The 23,379-nt window shown below is 37.9% G+C and overlaps 2 protein-coding genes and 1 long non-coding RNA gene across 7 annotated transcripts; 2 read left to right on the forward strand and 1 right to left on the reverse strand.

Moving 5' to 3' along the window:
• The first annotated feature begins 517 nt into the window (after positions 1–517).
• LOC105702812 (beta-1,3-galactosyltransferase 1) lies at positions 518–6,591 on the forward strand. 3 transcript variants are annotated; one of them, XM_012430671.1, is made up of 6 exons: positions 518–701; positions 1,394–1,640; positions 2,531–2,802; positions 3,209–3,483; positions 4,652–4,910; positions 5,012–6,591. In XM_012430671.1, exons 2-6 carry the CDS (start codon positions 1,394–1,396, stop codon positions 5,531–5,533), a joined length of 1,575 nt encoding a protein of 524 aa, XP_012286094.1. In that variant the 5' UTR covers positions 518–701; the 3' UTR covers positions 5,534–6,591. The 3 variants fall into 3 exon arrangements, with proteins under 3 accessions (XP_012286094.1, XP_012286095.1, XP_012286097.1); XM_012430672.1 differs by having other exon boundaries at positions 1,394–1,577; XM_012430674.1 differs by having other exon boundaries at positions 4,652–5,176.
• Positions 6,592–14,566: 7,975 nt separating this feature from the next.
• On the reverse strand, positions 14,567–18,334 carry LOC105702811 (G patch domain-containing protein 4). 3 transcript variants are annotated; one of them, XR_001104321.1, is made up of 3 exons: positions 18,249–18,329; positions 15,819–17,442; positions 14,567–15,403 (listed from the first exon to the last, which is right to left on the reverse strand). XR_001104321.1 is itself a non-coding variant. In XM_012430670.1 (3 exons), the coding sequence occupies exon 3, from the start codon at positions 17,366–17,368 to the stop codon at positions 15,896–15,898; it is 1,473 nt and encodes a 490-aa protein (XP_012286093.1). In that variant the 5' UTR covers positions 17,369–17,442; positions 17,602–17,791; positions 18,249–18,334; the 3' UTR covers positions 15,347–15,895. The 3 variants fall into 3 exon arrangements, 2 of the variants coding, with proteins under 2 accessions (XP_012286093.1, XP_012286092.1); XM_012430670.1 differs by adding an exon at positions 17,602–17,791 and having other exon boundaries at positions 15,347–17,442; positions 18,249–18,334; XM_012430669.1 differs by having other exon boundaries at positions 15,347–17,442.
• A 2,845-nt stretch (positions 18,335–21,179) lies between these two features.
• Positions 21,180–22,932, forward strand: LOC105702808. Its single transcript, XR_001104319.1, has 3 exons — positions 21,180–21,283; positions 21,486–21,719; positions 22,767–22,932. It is a non-coding gene; the product is annotated as an uncharacterized LOC105702808 (long non-coding RNA).
• Positions 22,933–23,379: the final 447 nt, after the last annotated feature.

Here is a 23,379-nt window from a genome sequence, read left to right on the forward strand (position 1 = left end):
TCGTCATTCTCATGATTTCTCAACATTTTCCCCCGTATTTGAATGAAGTCACTACATTAGTCAATGGAGTAATTATTTTTCATTCAATTTCTTTTCAATGCACCAGAGTAAAAATATTCGAGTGTTACAAATTTACCTCACAATTAATTTTAATATGTTTCTGCTGCATACAAATCAAACTCGTATTTATCCTCAAAATAATGTTGACTTGTTGCAGGGATCCGCCTTGCGCGCTCATTTGGCAAAGGCTGCATTATCCAACAGAAAGGAGATGAAAATAGCCACAGCCCCTAATAGGTAGTGATTTTAATAAATGAATTATATTCTACGTACTTCTTATTCACCAACAATTTGATGTAATATACATTTAATGATGACATACTTAGCAAATTAATTGTATGAAAGTGGAGCTACGTCGTTATTTTTGAATAACTTCAATAATTGCTTATCAATGATAAGTATACGTAGTCACGTGACCGCGCCACGTGACCTCATGGAAATCCAATATGGCGAAATTGAGAACGCAGGTGTGACGTGTGCGAGGGAGCCGAGGAGCGGCTTCTTCGTTCGTCAGTTTTTCCGAACCGAAGAACTGATGGTATAATGCGAGGCTACGGAGGAACACCTGAACAAGCAACACGTCAAGGAAATTAAATGGAGAGCCAGCAACTACAGTGTGACTACGTTTTCACTAGACGAAGGTAACCTTACTTTGGACTCGTCGTTCGGAGTTGCTCCGATCGACACTTCAGATGTCAAGAAACGTTCCGGAACATCAGTGAACGTTTTCGTCCGTCCGTTGTTTGAGAATATTCCTTTTTATTCGATATTTGAGATAATTATCGATAATTTATGTGAGGAAAGTGCGTGGCAAACCTACGTTGCGTAATGACGTCATTAATAATTCAAACACTCGGTCGTATTGTCGATGGAATGGCTGAATTTCTATGTCAAAATTATTAAAGCTTTATCTGTCTCGTAAAACATGACCCTCAATACGCTAGACTATGCAATCGATAGTAAGGAGACTGCGAACATTAACCCAACGCCATAAATACTTAATGTCACTATTCCGATAAGTTTTTTTGTATGGAGGTGGTTTTCAATTTCACAGATCCCGTTACTAATTTATGACGTGTTAGTAACATTTATTCAGATAACACTAACACTAGTAAACATTCTTGTATGAATGGTTCAATGCGGTGGATCATATCAGCATTTAATTCACTAATATCTTGTATTTCCCTTATTTGTTTGTGTGTAATTTAATAGAAATATGCTGATTTTGTCTTAAGCTATAATAGCACTAGTGTTTAGAAAATAATTTAGATTAATAAGAAGATAGTAAATATGCTATGTTTAAATCCATTACAGTTTACATATTCCTTTGCAGATGGATAGAGTACGACTGTTGCCGATGGAACTGCCACCTGGCAGCAGCACGAACTCTAGTGCAAATGGCAAGGGGAAGATGTCATTTGTCAAGAGAATGGCACTAGGTTTTATAATCCTTGCAGCTTTAGGCCTACTGTATGTACCAGCTTATCATTCGGCGCAAGGTCCACTACTAGGTTTAGGTGAGATACCTTCCCCAGATTCTGCTGGGTCTCTGGTTGGCTCGCACTTCGTAGCCTCCATAGGTATGCATTTACTAACACGGCTTGACTCTAGCTTTATGGCATGTATTTTCAGTTCATTCAACTATCTTGTAAATATTCAAACCAGTTCAAAAGAGGTCAACATTGGGAAGCTTCGTTTCCACCATTGCTTTAATAGAATAGATAATTATATATTCTTTGAATTCCTATCACTCTTGCGGGTGATTGCCTCAATCGATTAAAAAAGAAGCATTGAAAAATGCTTTAATTTCAAATTCTATCGTTAGCTTTTCCAATTTTTGATCACAAAGCAGTAGTGAAAAATATTATGAAACATAAGATCATTTACAATGAAAATGGAGTATCAAAATGATTAAAGCATTTTTTGAAATTACAATTACTTAATTACTTATCCCTAGTGTTTCCCAAGTTTTACTCTGGTATCCTTTTTATTGCATTATTTTGTGATCGTTGCATTTAGGATTTGTAAATATTAAGCCCAGCGAGAAAAATGCAGCACCATCGCTTGATCTACATTGCTTCACTATATAGGTATTCGGCACTGCAATCTAGCATACTAAATAGCAATTGAAAAACAATAAATATATTGGCCTAGACATGCAGAATTGATCTGCTTCTTAGTCAATTAGAATTGATCTAATCTTAGCTGATTTTTTCTCGCACCAAATGCATTTTAGAAATATAGACTAGCTTGTGGGATATGAATCCTTTAAGAGATAATTTAATAAGTTTACGTGTCAAAAACGATTAGAGTCACTTCAGAACTTATTTTCTATACTTCCTTTACACTCTCAATAAGAAGGAAAACCATTTGCATAGGTTTGTTAACAATTTCTTCCATTCATATGTTGGGGTTACCTTTTCAATGTAAGCAGAGAGAGTTCATTTTATTTTTCATTGGAATAATTTAGTTTCAGCTCAATTACCTGGTTGGACCTATAATACCTCGCGAGATCTTTCCGTGTACATCCATCCAGAGAACACCACAACAATTCTCAACCCTGTTAACATTTGTATGCCGCCACCGTTCCTACTAATAGTGATCTGCTCAGCAGTGGCAAACCGTAAGGCAAGAGATGCCATTAGAAACACTTGGGCCAATAAAAACAATTTGGACAGCTTGTACAATTCCACCGTTAGTATAGCCTTCCTTGTGGGTCAAACCGACAACGAGACACTTGATGTAAGGATACATTTTTACTATAGAATGGTATTCGATATGCAGTATGGTATACATTATATCTTAGTTGCAACAGTTACTCTTTGTACAGGCCGTAATACACTTTACTCTTTTTTATTCATTGCAAATCGTTTAAAGCAATAGCAAAAGTTTAACATAATTGTAACTAGCAGTAACTTTTCAAGCTATGCAACTGGCACGTAATGGTATAAATAAAATAGTATGTATTAATTAAAATAAATTAAACTAATGTAGTTATTTTCGTGAATAATGCTCGTTTATACCATCTTGTACATATAGGGTAACGATATTTAGTATGACGGTAAATTAATGAGTTTGTAAATAAGGACTTTTTAAATTTATTTTCTTAACGATGTTGCGTGTTGATTATGCTTTTGGTCTTTCTTAGAATGCAATAATGGAGGAGAGTGTTGAAAATAGTGACATAATCCAAGAACAGTTCCATGACACGTACAATAATCTTACACTGAAGTCTGTTATGATACTGAAGTGGGTCACATCAAACTGCAAGGGAAGCAAGTATCTCATGAAGACAGATGATGACATGTTTGTCAATGTCAATACGCTGATGCGCACTTTGAAGGCGAGGCCTTACACTACTAACACATTACTCGGCTCTCTCATCTGCAACGCCAAGCCCATATTGGATCCCAAAAATAAATGGTGAGTTGAATAATCTACTCCACAATACGGTTGTCACTGTTTAAGGTGATATGAAAGGCGCTGAGAAATTTAATCAATGTCGATAGATTAAAATTCATCTATACCCTTTTGGGTGGTAAAGTAACGTTTTGAATATCAAGTGGTAACATAAGCTGGCGCGTCACGTTATCGACATTCATATTTATGTTGGTCTTTTACAGTTAGGGTGATAATCATATGAACTGAAGCATTCCATATGCCATTTCGGTAAAGTCATGACGAAGAGATCGATGTAAAACTGTCGAAATCCCGCGAATTCATTATTCTAACGACTGTTTACGATCAACGTCGCCATCTGTGACATTTAGCTGCAACTAATTTTTTGCTCTAAAAACACGTGGTAGCAACGGGACAAGTCAGCTTGTAATCGATAATAGAAGTATTTTCCATATTTTCCCATTTGACTCTGTAATATTCCACTTCTACGATATTCTAAATTGTTCGCGCTAGGTCCTGAAACTCTTCATTTTCGATTCTAAGCCTCCAAGAAGCGTAAAACATCGAAAACATGCCTGGACCACGCCATGTTGGTTTTAAATCCATGATAAATGAATAAATTTTTGATGAAAAACGAAATTTCAGGAATTGCTGGACTTACTTTGAAGCCTCCATATTCACGTGGTAATATTTGAAACGAATCGGTAGCCCCAATTCGGAGAATACTTTTACCAACGATTTCACTTCTCAGATATATACAGGCTGACCTTAAGGTGATATGAAAGGGTCATTCTATATATATATAAAACGTGAAAGTATTTATAAAACCTTTCTCCAAACTGGGTGCACCGAATCATTTGAAACTTCATCACGCGATTATGGCTGGCCCTAAGTAAGAACGCGATGCTCGTGAAATGTCATGTTTCACAAAATCTTCTTTAGGGCTTACATAATCACTTGTTAATTTTTCAAATTATTCAGTGTACCCTATTTGGCGAAAAGTTTTATCAATATCTTCACATTTTGATGTATAGAATGACCTTTTCATACCACCTTAAGGAAAGTAAATCTATGGTAGGCATGTATCGTTACATGTTTTGTACTGAAATTTAGCTTTTGTCTCAGCATGATCTCCGATGTGACCAGGTCATTTAAATAATGACACCTAACATTTTTCTCTCGCATGCTTCAGGTACACTCCGAAGTACATGTACTCCGAGAAGATGTATCCCAATTACTTGTCAGGAACAGGCTACGTAATGAGCATCGACGTTGCTGAGAAATTATATCAAGCAGCTCTAGCGACTCCGTTGTTGCATCTAGAGGACGTCTACATAACCGGAGTGTGTGCAAGACGTGCCAGACTGAAACCAGTCAATCACCCCGGATTCAGCTACGTTCCTCGTAAATTAGAGCCCTGCATATTTCGCGACGTCATAACGGCTCATAAGGTCAGCCTGTCCAACATGTACTCAATGTGGAGCAAACTGAACGACTCGAACATATCTTGTGTCGCCCATACCGCTGATAAGAAACCTGTCGCTCTGACCAGGAATGGAAGGAACGTCGGATACTACGTTGTCAGGCGGCGAAACGTCAACAGGTGCATTTAGGCTCGGAATCATCAGCTCTTTATTTAACAAAGGGAAACGGTAATCTTCCTCTACGAATCTCTGACTTTGGAACTCCGACCAACGTCCAGTTATCATCGGAAAAGTGTTCCACGTGCATTGCGCAAACGCGTGGCAACGGAAACGCAGGGGTAGTTGATAAGGTACTCGTAAGGTCAGTTTTAAGGATGGTTCAATACGCGCTTGGTAGACCGAAAAGCAATAAGACGACGAGAAACTCGCAGGACGAGCTTTGGTCGTCTCCAACGATTTTCACACGTTTTGCCCTGAAACGTGCGGCGCACGCGCGTTTGTCAAAACATTGTCAAAATGTTGGTCAGCTTCCGGCTGACCTGGGGATGCCGGAGCCCGATGCCGATTCCTTTGGAAACGGCCAAGTAACTTCGAAATCGATAACGATCTACGACCATGACGGACGGAAAACAGAAAACACGGACTCTTAAGGAATATCCAACTTTGTTTTTTTTGTTCTTGTTTTTGCGATAAGGCGACGTTATAGCCATACAAATTGCTTGGAGAGGATTCACAATGAAATTTATAGAGGAGAAAATTCTCATCGCGTGTTAATTAATGTATCGTATATTTAATTATTTTTTACATTTTTTCTCTTCTAAGTCGGTTGTCGAATTTAGTAGGCCGTCCTTTTAACGAAACGTCGGCAGCTACGAGTCGTAATACTTGTTCGGGCCGGGGCAGCAATATGGCGAAATCGTAAAACGATGCATAGATAAAAAGGATGTAAAAGCCGAGAAAATGGTTTTCGGCGGGGAAGGGTGATTTAAAGATCTGCGTATTATTACTAAAGTATTCTCTCCGGGGTGTAAGAATCTCCTGCGATCGTTGAGAGAGACGGATAGTCTATGGAGACACTTATCGGTATTCTTTTTCTCTACCGATCGTCGTCGAAGGGTATTGTTAATATTATCGATAACCTCAGCCTTTACAAGATGGTTCCATGCTGTAGGGAATAGGTCAGGGTCTCGGGCCGAAATAATCTCTTCGATCGAACGTCTTAACATTTCTTCGAATCTCAGAATTATGCCTTTGACCGTTAAGGTAATTTCCCGTTTTTCTTGCGATTTCAATTGAATACATTTTGTTCAAGTTAGTAGGGATATTTCAGTTCAATCAAGGCTATAAGTCTGCATAAATGTGAATATTGGACATTTTTGTTATCGTGCATATATATTTGGGAAACTGTATTAACATGTACGTATTGCACGATATTGTACATATCGTACATGTTATGTACACATTTTTATGCAACGTATATATAGATATATAGATATACATCACGTACACATGTATGCAGTGGTAAGCGGATAATTGTACAATGCCGGATGAATTGCATTCAGTTCCTTAGATCTGAGCAATATTTAACGGCCAAAGGTGTGATCTTTTAGTGAGTTTAAGTGTGTCATCGCGAATACTTTAAGGTGAAGTGAAACCTCCTTCAAATCAGTCGATTCGAATACAACACTTTTTTTTAAGGATATTGCACCAAACTGTCCGAAACTTTGAAACGTGACGCGTGATCATCTAAGAATTGTCCTGACACATTCAAAATTTGGATTTTTCAAAATAATTCTTTAAAATGTTCTAAAAAATGGCGTCGAACTCTCGTATTTTGATCGATATCTAATTATTGAAGGCTCTATGAGATACAAAAGAGTCAGGACAATTTTACGACAATTTAGAACACTCTGGTAATCTATAAATTCTCATTTGAACTAGATAAAGGCAAAAAATGTGTTTTACGCGCTTCTATGCTAAAACGATGGTAATATGAGGCAAATAATTCAGAAGTCCCATAGAAGCCCAGATCCTATGTTAGCGCTTGATGTTCTAAAAGTTGGCTAACAAACCAGAAATGGGCGTAAAAGAGAGATCGAATGTGTTAGCCAACGATATCTCACATACGGGAGGAAGAGAGACGCATATAGAAAGGCGAGTATTGGGTGTAAGATAGAGAAGGAATACAATTCGCTATATATCGCCATAATATGAAGAGAGATGGAGAGATGCTTACAGCGCCGCCATCCGTTGGCTAACATACTATTTATCGAGAATCGAACGTCCGTATCCTTCTGGGCTTCTATGGAGACTTCTGAATTCTCTGTATGAGGTCTCGGTGTGGAAATTTAATTGACTTGGAAATCACAGATGGCGCAGAGGGTCCCTCTGCAGTCAATTAGGGCCCTAGAAAGCATGAATCCAGAGGATTTCTGGAGTTTCACTTCGATTTCTTTATAATTATTGTACGAAAACCACAGGTGGAGTATGCCATTTGGTACAATACCCAATATAATTCGACACAGCTATTAATATAAAAACGAACGTCGGCAATATAGGTATTTAGAAAAATCTTTATCGACGTCGATATCAAGTTCCTCGACGTGTTTCACTTCGCCTTAAGATGCGGCGTAAGGAAACTGATTCGGATCTTCGGGCTTTCAGCGTAAGACTTAAGTTACCGAAGCATTTTCGCGGAAAATGGCTGCGAACGTTTCTCCCGGGGGATAATGCGAATCCATGTTTTTTACCGTGCGATGAGTAGCGTAGCCTGTAAGGTTCATCGTCAATTAAATACCTTCTTTGAGCGTCAATTCATAATTTGAGACTCGCTAACAAGAGGAAGACAGTCGAATCAATTCGGTGGGATTTGTCGAAACGCCGTTGCTAGTTTTGACTACAGTTTAATCGTAAGATTTAAGGAAAATGCCGTTCCGATTAATCTCTTAAGTTATCGTCAAACGCGGTATATACTCTGGACGTGTCGCTTAGTTGATAACGAAAAAAGTGTCTGCATAATCAAGCTCAATTGAGTATTAATACATTCGCGACCGGCAAATTTTTTCCGTTTCAAATACTGAGTACCGGCGAAAATAATGAAATTCTGAAACTGGTTGCCGCAAACTTGTATCGTGTATCGTTATGGACGTGATTCACGTCAGCGGCAATCAGGAATAGAATTTGAAATGACGTGAATTCACGTCAGCGGCAACCAGGAATAGAATTTGAAATGACGTGAATTCACGTCAGCGGCAACCAGTAATAGAACTTCAAAAGACGTGAATTCACGTCAGCGGTCGCGAATGTGTTAAGGATCGCCAGGCGTGCGACTGTCTCGTAAGAGTGTTCCTTTTTAGGTAGAATTCCGTTCTCTCTCGCCAAAGGGGAAAACTAGAGATCGATTAACAGTTAATCATTATCGGTTGTAGTTAATTGTAGGATCGATTGTAGCCGCCGCTGTTTTGTACACGACTTGTAATGTCACGTGAACGGTGACGTGTACACGGTAATGGTTAACATTTTAATTCGGCACATTTCCGGCATTCCCTGTGAAGAGGAAAATCTTTATATGTAAACGTTTTAAAAGGGCAGTTACGTTCGTCCCTCTTCGGTAGCTCGATTATATTTTATGTCGTGTCTTGTCCTATTTTTTTTTCTAAGGCAGCTTTGCCACGTGTTAAAAGATCTAAACGCGCGAGAAAACTTTTAAGACGTTCCGTGCCAAGCCGGTTTTATATCATTTGTTTTGCGTAGATCGCCGATACAGATATTGCGACATACTCACAATTGTATACCGACATGATATCCGGAAGTATTTAAGGTGAAGTGAAACCCCCCTCAAATCAGTCGATTCGAATACAACACTTTTTTTTAAGGGTATTGGACCAAACTGTTCGAAACTTTGACATATGACTCGTGATCATCTAAGAATTGTCCTGATACATTCAAAATTGTGATTTTTCAAAATAATTTCTTAACTTAACCCAGACTAAAACCAAAATGGCGTCGAGCTCTCATATTTCGATCAATATACAATTATCGAAGACTCTGATATGAGATACGAAAGGGTCAGGACGATTTTACGACAATTTAAAACACTCTGGTAATCGAGAAACTTGCATTTGAACGGGATAAAGGCAAGAAAAGTGTTTTATGCGCTTCTAAGCTAAAATGATGGCAATACGAGGTCTCGGAGTGAAAAGTTAGTTGACCTGCAAATCACAAATGGCGCAGGGGGTCTCCCTGCAGTCACTTAGGGCCCCAGAAAGCATGAATCCAGGGGATTTCTGAAGTTTTACTTCGATTTCATTATAATTATTGTACGAAAACGACAGGTGGAGTATGCCATTTGGTACAATACCCAATATAATTCGACCCAGCTGTCAATATAAAAACGAACGTCGGCAACGTAGGGGTTTAGAAAAATCTTTATCGACGTCGATATCAAGTTCCTAGATGTGTTTCACTTCACCTTAATGATTGTCATTCTCATTGTGAGCAGATTAACGAATGGCCCGAATGGACGTTCCACCGGTGACCCACGTGGCACGGATTTTGTTAATTGTCAAAATCAAATGCAGCAGACGAAATAGCCGATTCGAAGGAGAGGACTAATTACAATATTGTTCGGTTGGCATGTAATCGACGCCGTCAGGCCATTGTCGTGATCTGAAGGCGTAATTTAATGCAATTTCTTAAGGCCACCGTCGAGCGAATCTCTCACCAGAGATGTGAATATTTTTTTAGTCGTCACTTTAACGAGCGCACCTTCAGTGTTTGTCATTCAAGTCCCAGGGGTGCCATTATATTTTTATAAGGAGCCAGGGGGGTTTTCGAGGAAGGTCGTTCGCTATCATTCCAATATAGGGAAGTGTATAAAGATTATTGTATGCATCGACGTAGAGGAAAGATTCCGCGGCGTTTTCTATCCGGTCGGATACATATTCGCGTGCCACCCTGTAATTCCTCTTACCTGTAATCACGTTTACCGATCATGTATAAGTAACCGTAAGGCAGCCGAAACTACTTTATACCGTTCGTACCGGCCAAAACTTTCGAACAGCCAGTAAATGACGATAATAGAGACGGGAAGTGAAAGCCTAAGGGATAGGATTTGTGTAAATAGAAATGCCGCTTAAGGCCGACGACGTTTTAAGCAGATCTTAGTTTCTATTAACACATTCGCGACCGCTGACGTGAATTCACGTCTTCTCAAGTTCTATCCCTGGTTGCCGCTGACGTGAATTCACGTCATTTTAAATTCTATTCCTGATTGCCGCTGACGTGAATTCACGTCATTTTAAATTTTATTCCTGATTGCCGCTGACGTGAATTCACGTCATTTTAAATTCTATTCCTGATTGCCGCTGACGTGAATCACGTCCGTAACGATACACGATACTAGTTTGCGGCAACCAGTTTCAGAGTTTCATTATTTTCGTAGGTACTCAATATTTGAAACGGAAAAAATTTCAAAAGTCGTGAATGTGTTAATTAGATGATTGGAATCAATTGGCCTGCAATTTGCAAAATTTCCCCGTAGCGGATTAACTTGCAGACAAATAGTCACGGGTTTGCTCGTCATTTGAGACTTTTGGCCGATTATATGTGCCCATAATTATGAAAGTGGTCTAAGTCAAAATTAAAAAAAAAAAATGAGTTTATCAGTTATTTCACGCCATATTATTTCAAACGAAATTAATTCAATGTAATTTCGAAACAAAAAATATATGACTTAGACCATTTTCATAATTATGGGCACATATATGGTATCGGGTTGTTCCAAAAGTTGTATCGTTTTTTGGCTAACTTTTTTGCCGTTTAATTGGCTTCACTTACATCACTGACCGACTGACTTACCGATTATCGATGTTACATTATCGATTAACATCCAGTCCTCCGCTTGGGACGTTACTTCAAAGTACACCTAGAAAAATGACGGAACTTTTGGAATGATCTATTAGGTCGTATCCTAACAATTGTACATATTTTATTATTTTAATTCCCGATCTCGATTTCTTTCGATCGGTTGAACGAACAAAATTAAATGGCCCGCTCCTGCGAAATTAGGGAGTGATAATAGAGTGAACGGAAGGCCAGGGGTTTACCTGTTATTCGACACTTTTGGCCGATTATATAAAAAATAGTGGATCGTGTCCTATTAATTGTATATATATATACATATAATTTAGCGCGACGTGTATATGATATACAGGATGCAGCCTAGCTGGTAACATGTAATATCGTCGAAATATGTGAGATACATCACAGGCGTTAGATAGGAACAAATTTTTTCTCATAACGTCAAGCGCGTTTTTTAGGATTACATGCGAGTCTTATTTAAGCCCGATGATAATTCAATTCGCCGATGATTGATCGCCGGCAACGTGGTTGAGAATATTCCGAAGCGCGCGTTAATATCTGCATCGTAGAGGGAAACAATCTTAAGGTGATATGAAAACGGCTGAGAAATTTAATCGACGTCGATAAAACATTATTCGTCTATACCCTTTTTGGTGGTAATGTCGTTTTGAATACTAAAGTAGTAACATCAATTGACGCGTCCCGTTACCGACATTTATATTTACGTTGAAGTATTTTACAGTTTACGTTGATAATTATACGAACTGAAGCGTTCCATGTGTTATTTCGGTAAATTAATGATAAAGAGATCGGCGTAAAACTGTTGAAATTCCATGAATTCATTATTCTAACGACTGTTTAGGACCAACTACGCCATCTGTGACGGTTAGCTGCAACTAAATTTTTGCTTCAGAAACACGCGTTGGCCCCGAGACAAGCCGGCATTCTCTTGCAATCTTTGGTGAAAGTATTTCCCACATTTTCCAATCTGACTGTGTAATATTCCATTACTGCAGTGTTATAAATTGTCCGAGCTAGGTCCTGAAACTCTTCACTTTCGATTCTAAGCCTCCAAGAAGCGTAAAACATCGAAAACATGCCTGGACCACGCCATGTTGGTTTTAAATCCATGATAAATAAATAAATTTTTGATGAAACATGAAATTTCAGGAATTTTAGGACCTACTTTGGGGCCTCCATATTCCCGTGGTAGAATTTGAAACGAATCGGTATCCCCAATTCGGGGACCTCTTAGATACATACAGGCTGACTCTTTTATATCACCTTAAAGAGCTGAATATGGATTTATTACCCCTTACATCTACGATACGGATATGCATTAGTGACAATTTATGCGATCACGCGCACGATCACGCGCTAACCGATCACTCAACAGTTGTCTCCTCTGAATGCACCCAATATTGTCGTGGCGACAAACAGCAACCAATGAGCGAAACGAATTTCTCCCCTCTACTGTTTCAGTCAAAAAGAATCGGTTTCCCGATTCTGAGGGTAAAGAATCGATTCTCAAGAAAATTGAATAGTAAAGAATCGATTCTAAAAATCTAATCGGAATCGAACATCCCTATGGTGAAGGCCGTTAGTTCGAAGTCGCTTTTTACACCGTCAATGGACTCGTTACAAATTGGCCTCGCGAACGATGGCCGAAACTCTGGGTTGAGTGAAATGTTTGTCTCGGAAAAATTTGTATGCATCGTATCAACGAAACTAATCGGTAAGGTGAATTTAACGAGGCGCTTTCTTCCCCTAGACAGGATAGAAGATTCTCGAGAATGTTCTTGCCCCGATTTTAAGAATCTCCGAGGGATGTCTCGAGGTAGATCTGAAAGCGCGAAAGAGGCAGGCGTAATTTAATTAGTTGGTACGGCAGTCCGTCAGACTTTAGTATTATTAATAAAAAGACTCCACGAGGAACCCTAGTGGCCTTAGAAAGTCTACTTTTACTCGGTAATTATGTATCATGGCGTCGCTACAAAATTGTATTTCTATTAAAATACATCCCATGGCTAGTCGTCTTCTGGATCGACCGTTAAGATGAAGTGAAACCCCTCTCAAATCAGTCGATTCAAATAAGACACTTTTCTTTTAAGGCTATTGGATATGATGATATAAATATTGGAGATAAATGTCCGAAACGTAGACACATGACTCCTGAGCATCTAGGAATTATCCTGACACTTTAAGAATTTGGATTTTCGAAAAGAAATTTGTTAACTTAGCTCTGGCCGGAACAAAAATGGCGTCGAGCTCTCATATTTCGATCGATATCCAATTATTGAAGGCTGTAATATGGGAAACGAAAGGGTAAGGACAATTGTACGACCATTTAGAACACTCTGGTAATCGAGAAATTCGCATTTGAACGGGATAAAGGCGAGAAAAGTGTCTTTTGGGCTGCTATGCTAAAACGATGGGAATATGAGGCCTCGGAGTAAAAATTTAGTTGACATGAAAATCACAGATGGCGCAGGGGGTCCCTCTGCAGTCAATTAAGATCTCAGAAAGCCTTGAATCCAGGGGATTTCTGGAGTTTTCTTTCGATTTCTTTATAATTATTGTACAAAAACCACAGATAGAGTATGCCATTTAGTACAATACTCAATATAATTCGGCTCAACTGTCAATATAAAAACAAACGTCGGCAACGTAGGTATTTAGAAAAGTCTTCTTTACCAATGTCGATCAAGTTCCTCGACGTGTTTCACTTCACCTTAAAGGGGCTCGTACCTATTGACAGTGTTAAAACAACCTGTTTTTCAAATAGGTACAGAAAAGAAAGATTAAACATTTAAATACAGCTTAAGGTTGTTATTAACCATGCTTTCGGGAACATGTTGATACAATTATTTATCATTTTACAAAAGAAAAATGTTATGGTATATTGCAAAAAACCGTACTTTAGTGCACATCCTCGTTTGTTGTCAATTTTCAGACAGACCGATCACTCCAGAGTATTCCGCCTTCGGAAGAAAGATCACGATGAGTTGCTGCTCGAAAATGACCATTTTTATTAATTTCAAGTACAATTCAATCATTTCATCAAAGTACGGAAAAATTGTCAGAGGAATATTAAAATAGACAACTGACATCTGGAGTAATATTGCTGCTAGATTGTTGTCGATGAGTATCTCCATAGCCACATATTCATTCAACATGTGTGCAAAATAGGGACAGAGCATGAAAAAAAGTATTAATTGGAAAAGGGGTTTAAAGTTGAAACACAGTTTATGTACAACGATTTAAATGTTGTCTCGTTTTTTTTTTTGTACCCATCAGAAAAATGGATATTTTCACCCTGCCATTAAGGTGATACGAAAGGGTCATTCTATGTATATATAAAACGTCAAAATAATTATGAAATTTTTCTCCAAACTGGGGGCACCGAATAATATCAAACTGTAACGCGTGATTATAGAGACCCTAAGGAAGAACGCGATGCTCGTGAAATTTCATTTTTCACCAAAAAGTGTGATTTTCGTTCTGGTCTAGGCTAAAGTTTTTTTTTTTTTTTNTTAATAGGTACAAGTCGAAATGAAAGAGCATTAATTGTAGCGCAATTGAACGCGCGGATCCTTAAGGTGATATGAAAGTATCATATATACATAACAAAAATTCAGAAATATTAATAAAACTTTTCGCCAAATTGGGTACACCATGAATCATTTCAAACTTCATTCCGAGATTATGGAGGCTCTAAGAAAGAACGCGATACTCATGATATTTTTAATTTTTCACAAAAAAATTGTGATTTTGGTTCTGGTCTAGGCTAAATAAAGGTATTTCTTTTTTTGAAAAATTAAATTTCACGAACATCGCGTTCTTCCTTAGGGCCTCCATAATCACGTGTTAACGTTTCAAATGATTCCGTGCACCCAGAAAAATGTCATAAATACTTTCACGTCTTGATATGTATAGAATGACTATTTCATATGACCTTAATCAAGGTCAAGGCAGTTAGGATGAGTGCTCATTAATGCAAATGGTGGAAGGGCGATTGTTATTGAATTTGGTGCTATATTTATGGCGAACAGGATGGGCGGCTCGGATTATATCATATTAGGACACTGTCATTCGATGAATGTATCGGCGCGGCGTAAACGCGCTTATTATGAACCGCATAAAGACGTGAAATTTTTGCTACTTGTGTCAAGAATCTCGGCGTGAAAATTTATGTATATGTACATATATATATATATTTATTTATTTTTAACCATCCTAAGAGACATGCGCTAAACGCCCATGGAGTTGTGTATGTATTTGGTCGAGTATGTACTCTTGTACCATACGAATAAATCGATTGGAATACTTGTACTTAAATTAATAAAAAAAGAAGAGGTGTCTATGAAGACAACGAGGCAGCACGATAGGCTCATTTTGTATAAGGTTCCTTCTTTATTTGCCGTTTATACAGTAGAAAATAAAGCATTAGTTGTTATTTCAATCCTTGCGAAACAAGGTCTAGCAGTTTCTAACGCAATGTGTTTCATATTATGAGGGCTTTTTATGTACAATATAGCTTTTGGGGGACATTCGTTTGATCAGTCGATTGGTCTGCCTGGACCAATTACAAAGTGTATACCTAAAGATGCATTAATACATAGGCTACAGTTCATTAATAGTTTAGAACCATGATGACCCTAAAACGTAATAAAGTTTTGGGTCAGTACATTTTATTAACGAAAAAAATATATATATATATTTACTAAATGGAAAAAAAATTATGAAAGAAAAGAAAAAAAAAGTTCTTTCTGGAATCCACGATTTTGGTTATCTCAATTAATTAACGCATTATTAATTGGCTAGAGAAAATCGATTGTAGAAGTGCGATAACAAAATTTATAAACCACGTATTCTGATTAAATGCTGGGCCTAGCTTATTTGCTATAGTTTATCAGGTATTGCAATATAACTGCCACTTTACGCTTTCATTAATAGAAAACATCAATAAGGAATATCGAAATAAACTGGTTCATCCTTATCGGTATTATTATAACAAGCTAGGCAAACCGTTCTTATTAATACGCCTTATACGATATATAATCTAGAGCTTACCCGCAGTGTTAGCGTTCCCATGCACTTGCAACAGTAATGTCCGGAGTGCACGTTCAAAAACATACGGCAACAAAATATTACCCGTCTATCTTTTTCTCGGTCAAGCTCCCCTTATTCTTCTGTTTCTTCTTCTTACAAGATCCTCTCCGTTTTTTGCACTTCTTTTTCGACTCGGTCACATTTTCAGTGAGATTCACCGCCATCAAGTTTTTCATCAGATGGCCTATACTAGACTTTGTCATAACTTCGTTGCTGGGTTTGAAATAGAAAGCCTTGAATTTATTGGCCAAATTGTCTATAACAGGTTTTGTTACTTGTCTCAATGACTTTGAATTTTTTTTCTTATTTTTCTTATTTTTAGCCTTTCGCTTTGTAGACCAATCTTCCTTATCTAAAGCTCCTTCTTTATTGCTCTTTGCATTCACTGATAGTTCATTTGATATGTTAACACAATTTAACATCTTGGCCAAAGTGTCGTCATTTCCTTTCCTCCTTTTCGCATGTTTCAATTTCTTTTTCACTGGTGCGTCTTGAATCAAGGTTGGGGTGTTTTCAGGTTTATCTGTACCTACATCTGCATCCTGATGCTTCTTCTTTGCATGCCTTTTCCTCTTTCTTCGGGTCATAACTTGAAAGTCATCTTGCGTGTCATTTTCGAGGTCACCGTTCAAAACATCTTCCGAAACGGACGACCAACTAAAAGGAACACGTTTTTTCTTCTTTTGCAATTCATTAAATTCATTTAGTAGCTGTTTTCCCTCAGCTGATTTATCATCGTCAGCATTTTCAGTTTTCTTATCAGCTTTACTTTGCTTTCTATCAATTTTTTCTAATTTCTTATAGGTAAATTCGGTAGTATAAGGTGATGGCTCTTCAGATCCCTCCTCAATTTTGCATGTAGCGATCAATCGATTTGATAAGTCATTTATAGATTTCCTCTGCTTTTTTATTGCATTTTTTGATGGCTTGATATTAACGTGTCGTATCATGGGCAATGCAGGTGATATTGCATTGGCATTATCATCCGTTTCAAGAGAGTCTGGAATGTCATTCTGGTTCGAAAGTCCATTTGTAAGACTTACTCGACCAGACGTGTCTTGATAAGACACTTGCTTCGACGTATTAGGCATCATACTGTCCAATAATTCCTTGTCCTGCAGCGCTATTCTTCTTAGCTTCCCTTTCATCGTTAACTGGAACCTGGCTCCTTTATGTGCAGTCCTGCCGCCACATATTTTAAAAAGTTTCTCGTCTGTAAGATTTGAAAATGGTGTTTTATTTTCAATTTCCTCATTCGTGGCTTCACCAGACGCACTTTCTGGAAAGAGACGACCATCTTGTAATACGGAGGCTCTCAAAAAACTAGCATATTTCCCATCCTTTTTGCCACTCGTTAATCCTGGCTTGCTCATAATATCAACTGAAGTATCTTTGACCGATGCGACGGAAATTCCATCGACGTTGCTATTTACCGAGACGTTATTCAGTGCCTTATTGTACATGGATTCCCACCAGTTGCAAGAAAACTCTTTACCCGGATCATGACCCATGCCCGTGGTATCAAATTTCAATCTCGGCTTCAATGCTTGCGTGATGCCATTTTCATTTTTACCAAGTCCCTGGCCTGTACAAATTAAAGAAATAACATATAAATGTCATTGACCAAACGAAGGAAATAATACAAGAGTCGAGGTTTCATTTACGACACACAATAGCTACTTATAATAATTATTTTCATTGAATCAATACGAACGTTAAAGAAAAATTGATTTTTTTTTAATACCTGGGTGCTTCCCTATTTATCGAAGAATTAAAGATTCATAGGACAGGAACTTAAACTAAATGTAAAGCAACAGAACACTTTCTTTTTATTGTTAACTCCCAGACATTAATTTTTACACATAATTGTTCATCAACGTTTCAGTCTCCATAACGGGTCGATTGGTCAACGTTCTAACACAAGCGAACTGAACCTGCACATAATATATAAAAGCCGGTATCACTGTAAATTAACCACTGTCATCGATGTCACTAACATGAAATGCGCGTACAAGTTTTTACGCGCAATTACAGTTAATGTCACATAAAAACCCGCAGATTCATCGTAGTCAACTTCGTCAGATACAACGATGCACTCGTGCAGCTAATATCATTAAATATAACAATTTTTACTTATGAATGGCATTCCCATAATTCCGATAGTCTAGCGCACGATGAAATATGAAATGTGAAATTCAGCTCAGAATGTTCTTTTTATTCTTTCTTGGGAAAACTCACAAAAAAAGATAACCACGTAACAAAAGATTGAGGTTAGGCGTGGCGCATCTTCGAGAGGGGCGAACTACCGCTCTGAAAAGCCCGGAGAATCTGACCCCGCCCTTTATCGGAGTTTCCTCCAATTCTTTCACATCGAATTTCTCGATTTCGTACCTTCTTTCCAACCGTACTTAAGAAGCTGGGCTTTCGCAAAATCAGCCATCACGCATCTACGAGGAGATCGAAGGAGATCAAGGATTGCCTACGATTGCCTTCTCATTTCCGTTCGTGGCTTCACCAACCGGAAGCGACGTCAGCGCCACATGACGCGGAGCAGCGTGGAGTCCTTTGAGGAAGTTTACGGGGAAACACGTCGAGAAATTTGATCGACGTTGGTAAAAAAGATTCTTTTATATACCTACGTTACCGACGTTCGTATACGTATTGACAGAGATGAGATGGGAAATTGCTCATGGGCAGGTTCGCGCGATCGCATTCTGTGCTGCCCTCAGTGGAGAATGCAGGCAGCTACTTACCTCCAATGGCGTCCCAACTCAGGGATCCAATTCATCTCTGCTCCCAACCAGATATTTGTTACCGTAACTACAAAATTCGTACAAAAGCAAGCTGCTCATCTCTGTCCCAACTTATCAGCGCTCGATTGTGGAACTTTACCGTATCGCGGCGCATAGGAGAAATAAATTCAGATTTCGTCCCCTATGATGTTTTCAAGGAATTTCCAGAGAGTAGCAGAGGGAATCCTTGTCTTGGATTTTACATCGAGCCGGATACTCTTTGAGATCTCAAGCTGATGACAAGACTGGATAATTTGTTAATATTCATTTAAATGACCTCGAAAATGTATGAACTTGCGTTGCTTGTATAATAAACTGTAAAATAATTAGTGTAATAAAGTAAGTTATTGAATAATAACAATGAGTATGACTAATTAGACAAGCCTATCTAGCGAACCCTGTAATCGTCTATTCCTGATTCTGGAAAATCACTCGTAGATCTAAGTTAATGTTAATTTTCTTGCGGTGTGAGAAAACTTAGAAAATTTGCGATAAGACGAGGGAAGGTGTTTCCGTGCCACCTCCTCGGTTGTTCTATGTTCCTGTTAGAAGTCGCAAATTTCAACCAGTAAAATTTTTGAACGAGAGAAACTCCGTGCCACCTCCTCGGTTGTTCTGTTATCCTGTTAGAAATCGGTAATTCCAACCCCTCCAATTTTTGCCAGGGGATCTTCCGTGCTACCTCCTCGGTTATTCAATGTTCCTGTTAGAAGTCGCAAATTTCAACTACTAAAATTTTAGAACGGATGAAACTCCGTGCCACCTCCTCGGTTGTTCTGTGATCCTGTTAGAAATCGGTAATTCCAACCCCTCAAATTTTTGCCAGGGGATCTTCCGTACCACCTCCTCGGTTATTCAATGATCCTGTTAGAAGTCGCAAATTTCAACTACTAAAATTTTATAACGGAAGAAACTCCGTGCCACCTCCTCGGTTGTTCTGTGATCCTGTTAGAAATCGGTAATTCCAACCCCTCAAATTTTTGCCAGGGGATCTTCCGTACCACCTCCTCGGTTATTCAATGATCCTGTTAGAAGTCGCAAATTTCAACTACTAAAATTTTATAACGGAAGAAACTCCGTGCCACCTTCTCGGTTGTTCTGTGATCCTGTTAGAAATCAATAATTCCAACCCCTCCAATTTTTGCCCGGGAAAGTTTCGTGCTACCTCCTCGGTTATTCTATGTTCCTGTTAGAAGTCACAAATTTCAACCACTAAAATTTTAGAACGGAAGAAACTCCGTGCCACCTCCTCGGTTGTTCTGTGATCCTGTTAGAAATCGGTAATTCCAACCCCTCCAATTTTTGCCCGGGAAAGTTTCGTGCTACCTCCTCGGTTATTCTATGTTCCTGTTAGAAATCGGAAATTTTAGGGGGTTAAATTTTCGACTTCTAACAGGAACACAGAATAACCGAGGAGGTGGCACGGAGTTTCTCCGTTCACAAATTTTAGGGGTTGACATTTCCTACCTCTAAAAATGTGTCTAATTCGAGTCAACTGATTTGTGGGACTTTTCATTTCACTTTAACAGGGCTACATATTCTCTGTGAGGGTTTCTCAAAATGATCCCATCGTTTGCAAGAACACAAGAACCAGGAAAGGTAGAAAAGCGGTCTCGTTTGCGCTCACCGTCGAGCTGGATGCAAAGTGGCATTTTTCCTCCCCGAGAAGCCATAAATACGTCGATTTGTTTTTCAACTTTTCTGATTAGTGCCTGTGACTGGAACCGAGCAAGGCTCCAGTGAAACCTTTACCGCCGAGTGCGAATATTTCGAGAATAATACCAGCTTAACGAGAAACTCCGAGAAAAGTTTCGCGATTACGAGCAAACGAATTCTTGAGATGTGGCAGTTGTTTATTCTTGCAATTCATCTTTTCCTTACTAATTCCGGAGCCGGCGGTAATTTTCCAAGTAAATATTAACATTACTGGATATATTGGCAAAATCCGCAATCACTTAGATTGCGTATTTTTTAATACCCTCTATCAACAAAATACGCAATCATTTAGTTGCCAACCCAATAGACCGAGACATGCAATTTCCAAAAAGGAAGACTTGTTTTGTCAATTTTTGAAACTTATAAATCGACTGCGTTTTGTTAAATGGAAGAGACAAAAATAATGTTTCAAGGGGGCGTTGGTTCTTTATTATTATGAATATTTGTGATTCTCTTTATAAGTTAAATAGAGAATACTCTCTTTAAATTAAATGTGATATTTTTTATCAGGTCGGTTTTTATGCAATTTCCAAAAAGGAAGACTCGTTTTGTCAATTTTCAACACTTATAACTCGACCGTCTTCTGTTTAATGGAAGAAGAAAAATAATGTTTCAAGGGGACGTTGCTTATTTATTTTTATTAATACTTGTGATGCTCTTTTTAAATTGAATAGAGGATACTCTCTTTAAATTAAATCTGATATTTTTTTTTATCTGGTCGGTTTTTAGTTCCTACGGGTGGATACTCCGTCGCCGAATCTTTCGTTTTGGACGATACAGCATATATTTTATGTGGATATCGCGTCACCTGGGACGAAGCACAGGTGATTTGTCTGAGTTACAAAGCACAGCTTGTGACAATAGACACCGAGCAAAAAGCGGATTTCCTGATTCGCACTATCGTCGACAGCAGTTTAGGTAAGTCTACAAATATTTCTTCTTTCTCGCAGAATTTATATTCAGTATGTTAAGCGATTAGGTAAGTCTAAGAATATTAAAGAAATATTTACAAGAATATTTAAAAAAAATTATATTGAAAAAGAATAAAAGCAGTTTATGTAAGTCTAAGAATATTTCATTTGATGAAAATAAATTGCGCATTGCAAAATTGTTCTTTCAGAGCCCGAGGACTTTTGGATAGGAGCCCAAGCCGACGAAAACGGAATTTGGTATTGGGTCTCTAATAAGAAAATTTTGAGTTTGGAAAAGGATTTATACGGAAGGTATTCCCCGTGGTATCCGAATTCGTCAACAACTGAGGCTCAATGTCTAACAATTGACCGGAACAATCACGCCTTGCCGATTTTTGTGCCCCTTAATTGCACTCAGCAGAGGCAATTCATCTGCGAAAAGGGTAGGCAAAAAGTGTCGTCTTATAAATGTCATAAATGTTAAATATAATCGGCCCAGATAGAAATTTATGATCATCAAAAAGCTATGCAAAATGTTACGTGTTACAAATGTCATCAATGTTAAATTTAAACGATCCAGATAGAAATTTATGATCACCATATGATGAGGAAAATCGATTTACAAACAACTTGCAGACCATTTGCTGCATGAAATGTCTGCAATATATGTACGCATATTATACAATAAATTTGAACAAAAATTTGCCACTTAAAAAATTAATTTGTCACTTCATGGCTCGAATATGAGCTAAAAACGCTGTAATTGTTTATCGACAATGCGTGAGATTAATTTAACTATACATATGCGTACGAACATTGAGACATTGCATGTACTTAACTTTGTTTTATATTTAAGTATTTTTTGGTTCGGCATTGTGTCTTATAGATATGAGTTCTAAATGAGGACTCACAAGCGTCATTCTCATGACTCGTTTCATGAATAGTTACATCCCTAGTAACACAAAATATTTGTCCTATATTTTCCATATATTTAACGAATATCGTACATTTTGTAAATATTTAGCAGACATTTNAAATCTACAAGAAATCTTAAAAAATCTGTCGCTTGTAATATTTAGCAAAGATTACAAAGAAATATTTAGAAATTATTCTATGCTACTAAGGATACCACTGAAATGGCAAGATGTATAACGAAAATTATTGAAAACATACATTGATATCATATAAAATCGAATTACTACCGTTCCGTAACATTGTTACAAATCTGGCAGTATTACTGTTATATATTATTGATATAACATAATGCGGTACCTATTTGTTACACTACTTGTTTTATAACATTGTTTCATAGCTGTATAGGAAATAATAATTTAAATTTTTACGTCCATGTAACATATTTGTTGCTTTATATATTACAGGGACATATGTAACGGTTATATTATTGTTAAGAAACTGTGTTTGGTGGGTAACAGTAAAATCTGTGCAAAATATTTCTTAACAAAATACGTGTTGTTTTTTTTAATCATTAGAGGACAACGGAGCCTTCGGAAAAAAAATACACCTGATAGCAGACACCAGAGTAGACGATAAGGAATTCGTCTTATATTCGGCTCGTGTCACTTGGGAGGAAGCTGTGCTTCAATGTCGAAAGGAAAAACTGCAAATAGCCGAAATCAAAACCGAAAATGAGGCGCAAGCTCTGGCCACAATTATGCTAAGAGCTCGACCCGGTAATATTCCAAAACACTACTAGTGAAAAAGTCGAAACGCCTAAAAATAAAAATCGTAAAAGTCAAAGACCAATATATTGTTTAGCAAAATGCGGAAAGACAGCCCAGGTAGAAATTCATGATCATATGATGAGGAAAATCGATTTTAAACAATTTGCAGAATTGGATGGGACTCAAATAGTCCCACCCAATAACAACCACATTTCCTGTTGCACATAAATTTCCTTTCTTATTAAGTTGAACAAAGTTGGTTTATTTTTATTAATATAGGAATAACATAAAATAAAAAAAAAATAATAATTCAATTAAGTTTGTTGTTATAGGGTGGGACTCAAATAGTCCCACCGTGCATATTCACGGATTAAAAAGGTGGGACACTTTTAATACCATCGTGCTTCAAAGAGTTAACCCT

The sequence above is a fragment of the Orussus abietinus genome, unplaced genomic scaffold (genome assembly GCF_000612105.2).
Source record: "Orussus abietinus isolate OABI.00-Male unplaced genomic scaffold, Oabi_2.0 scaffold580, whole genome shotgun sequence".
NCBI classification, from domain to species: domain Eukaryota; kingdom Metazoa; phylum Arthropoda; class Insecta; order Hymenoptera; family Orussidae; genus Orussus; species Orussus abietinus.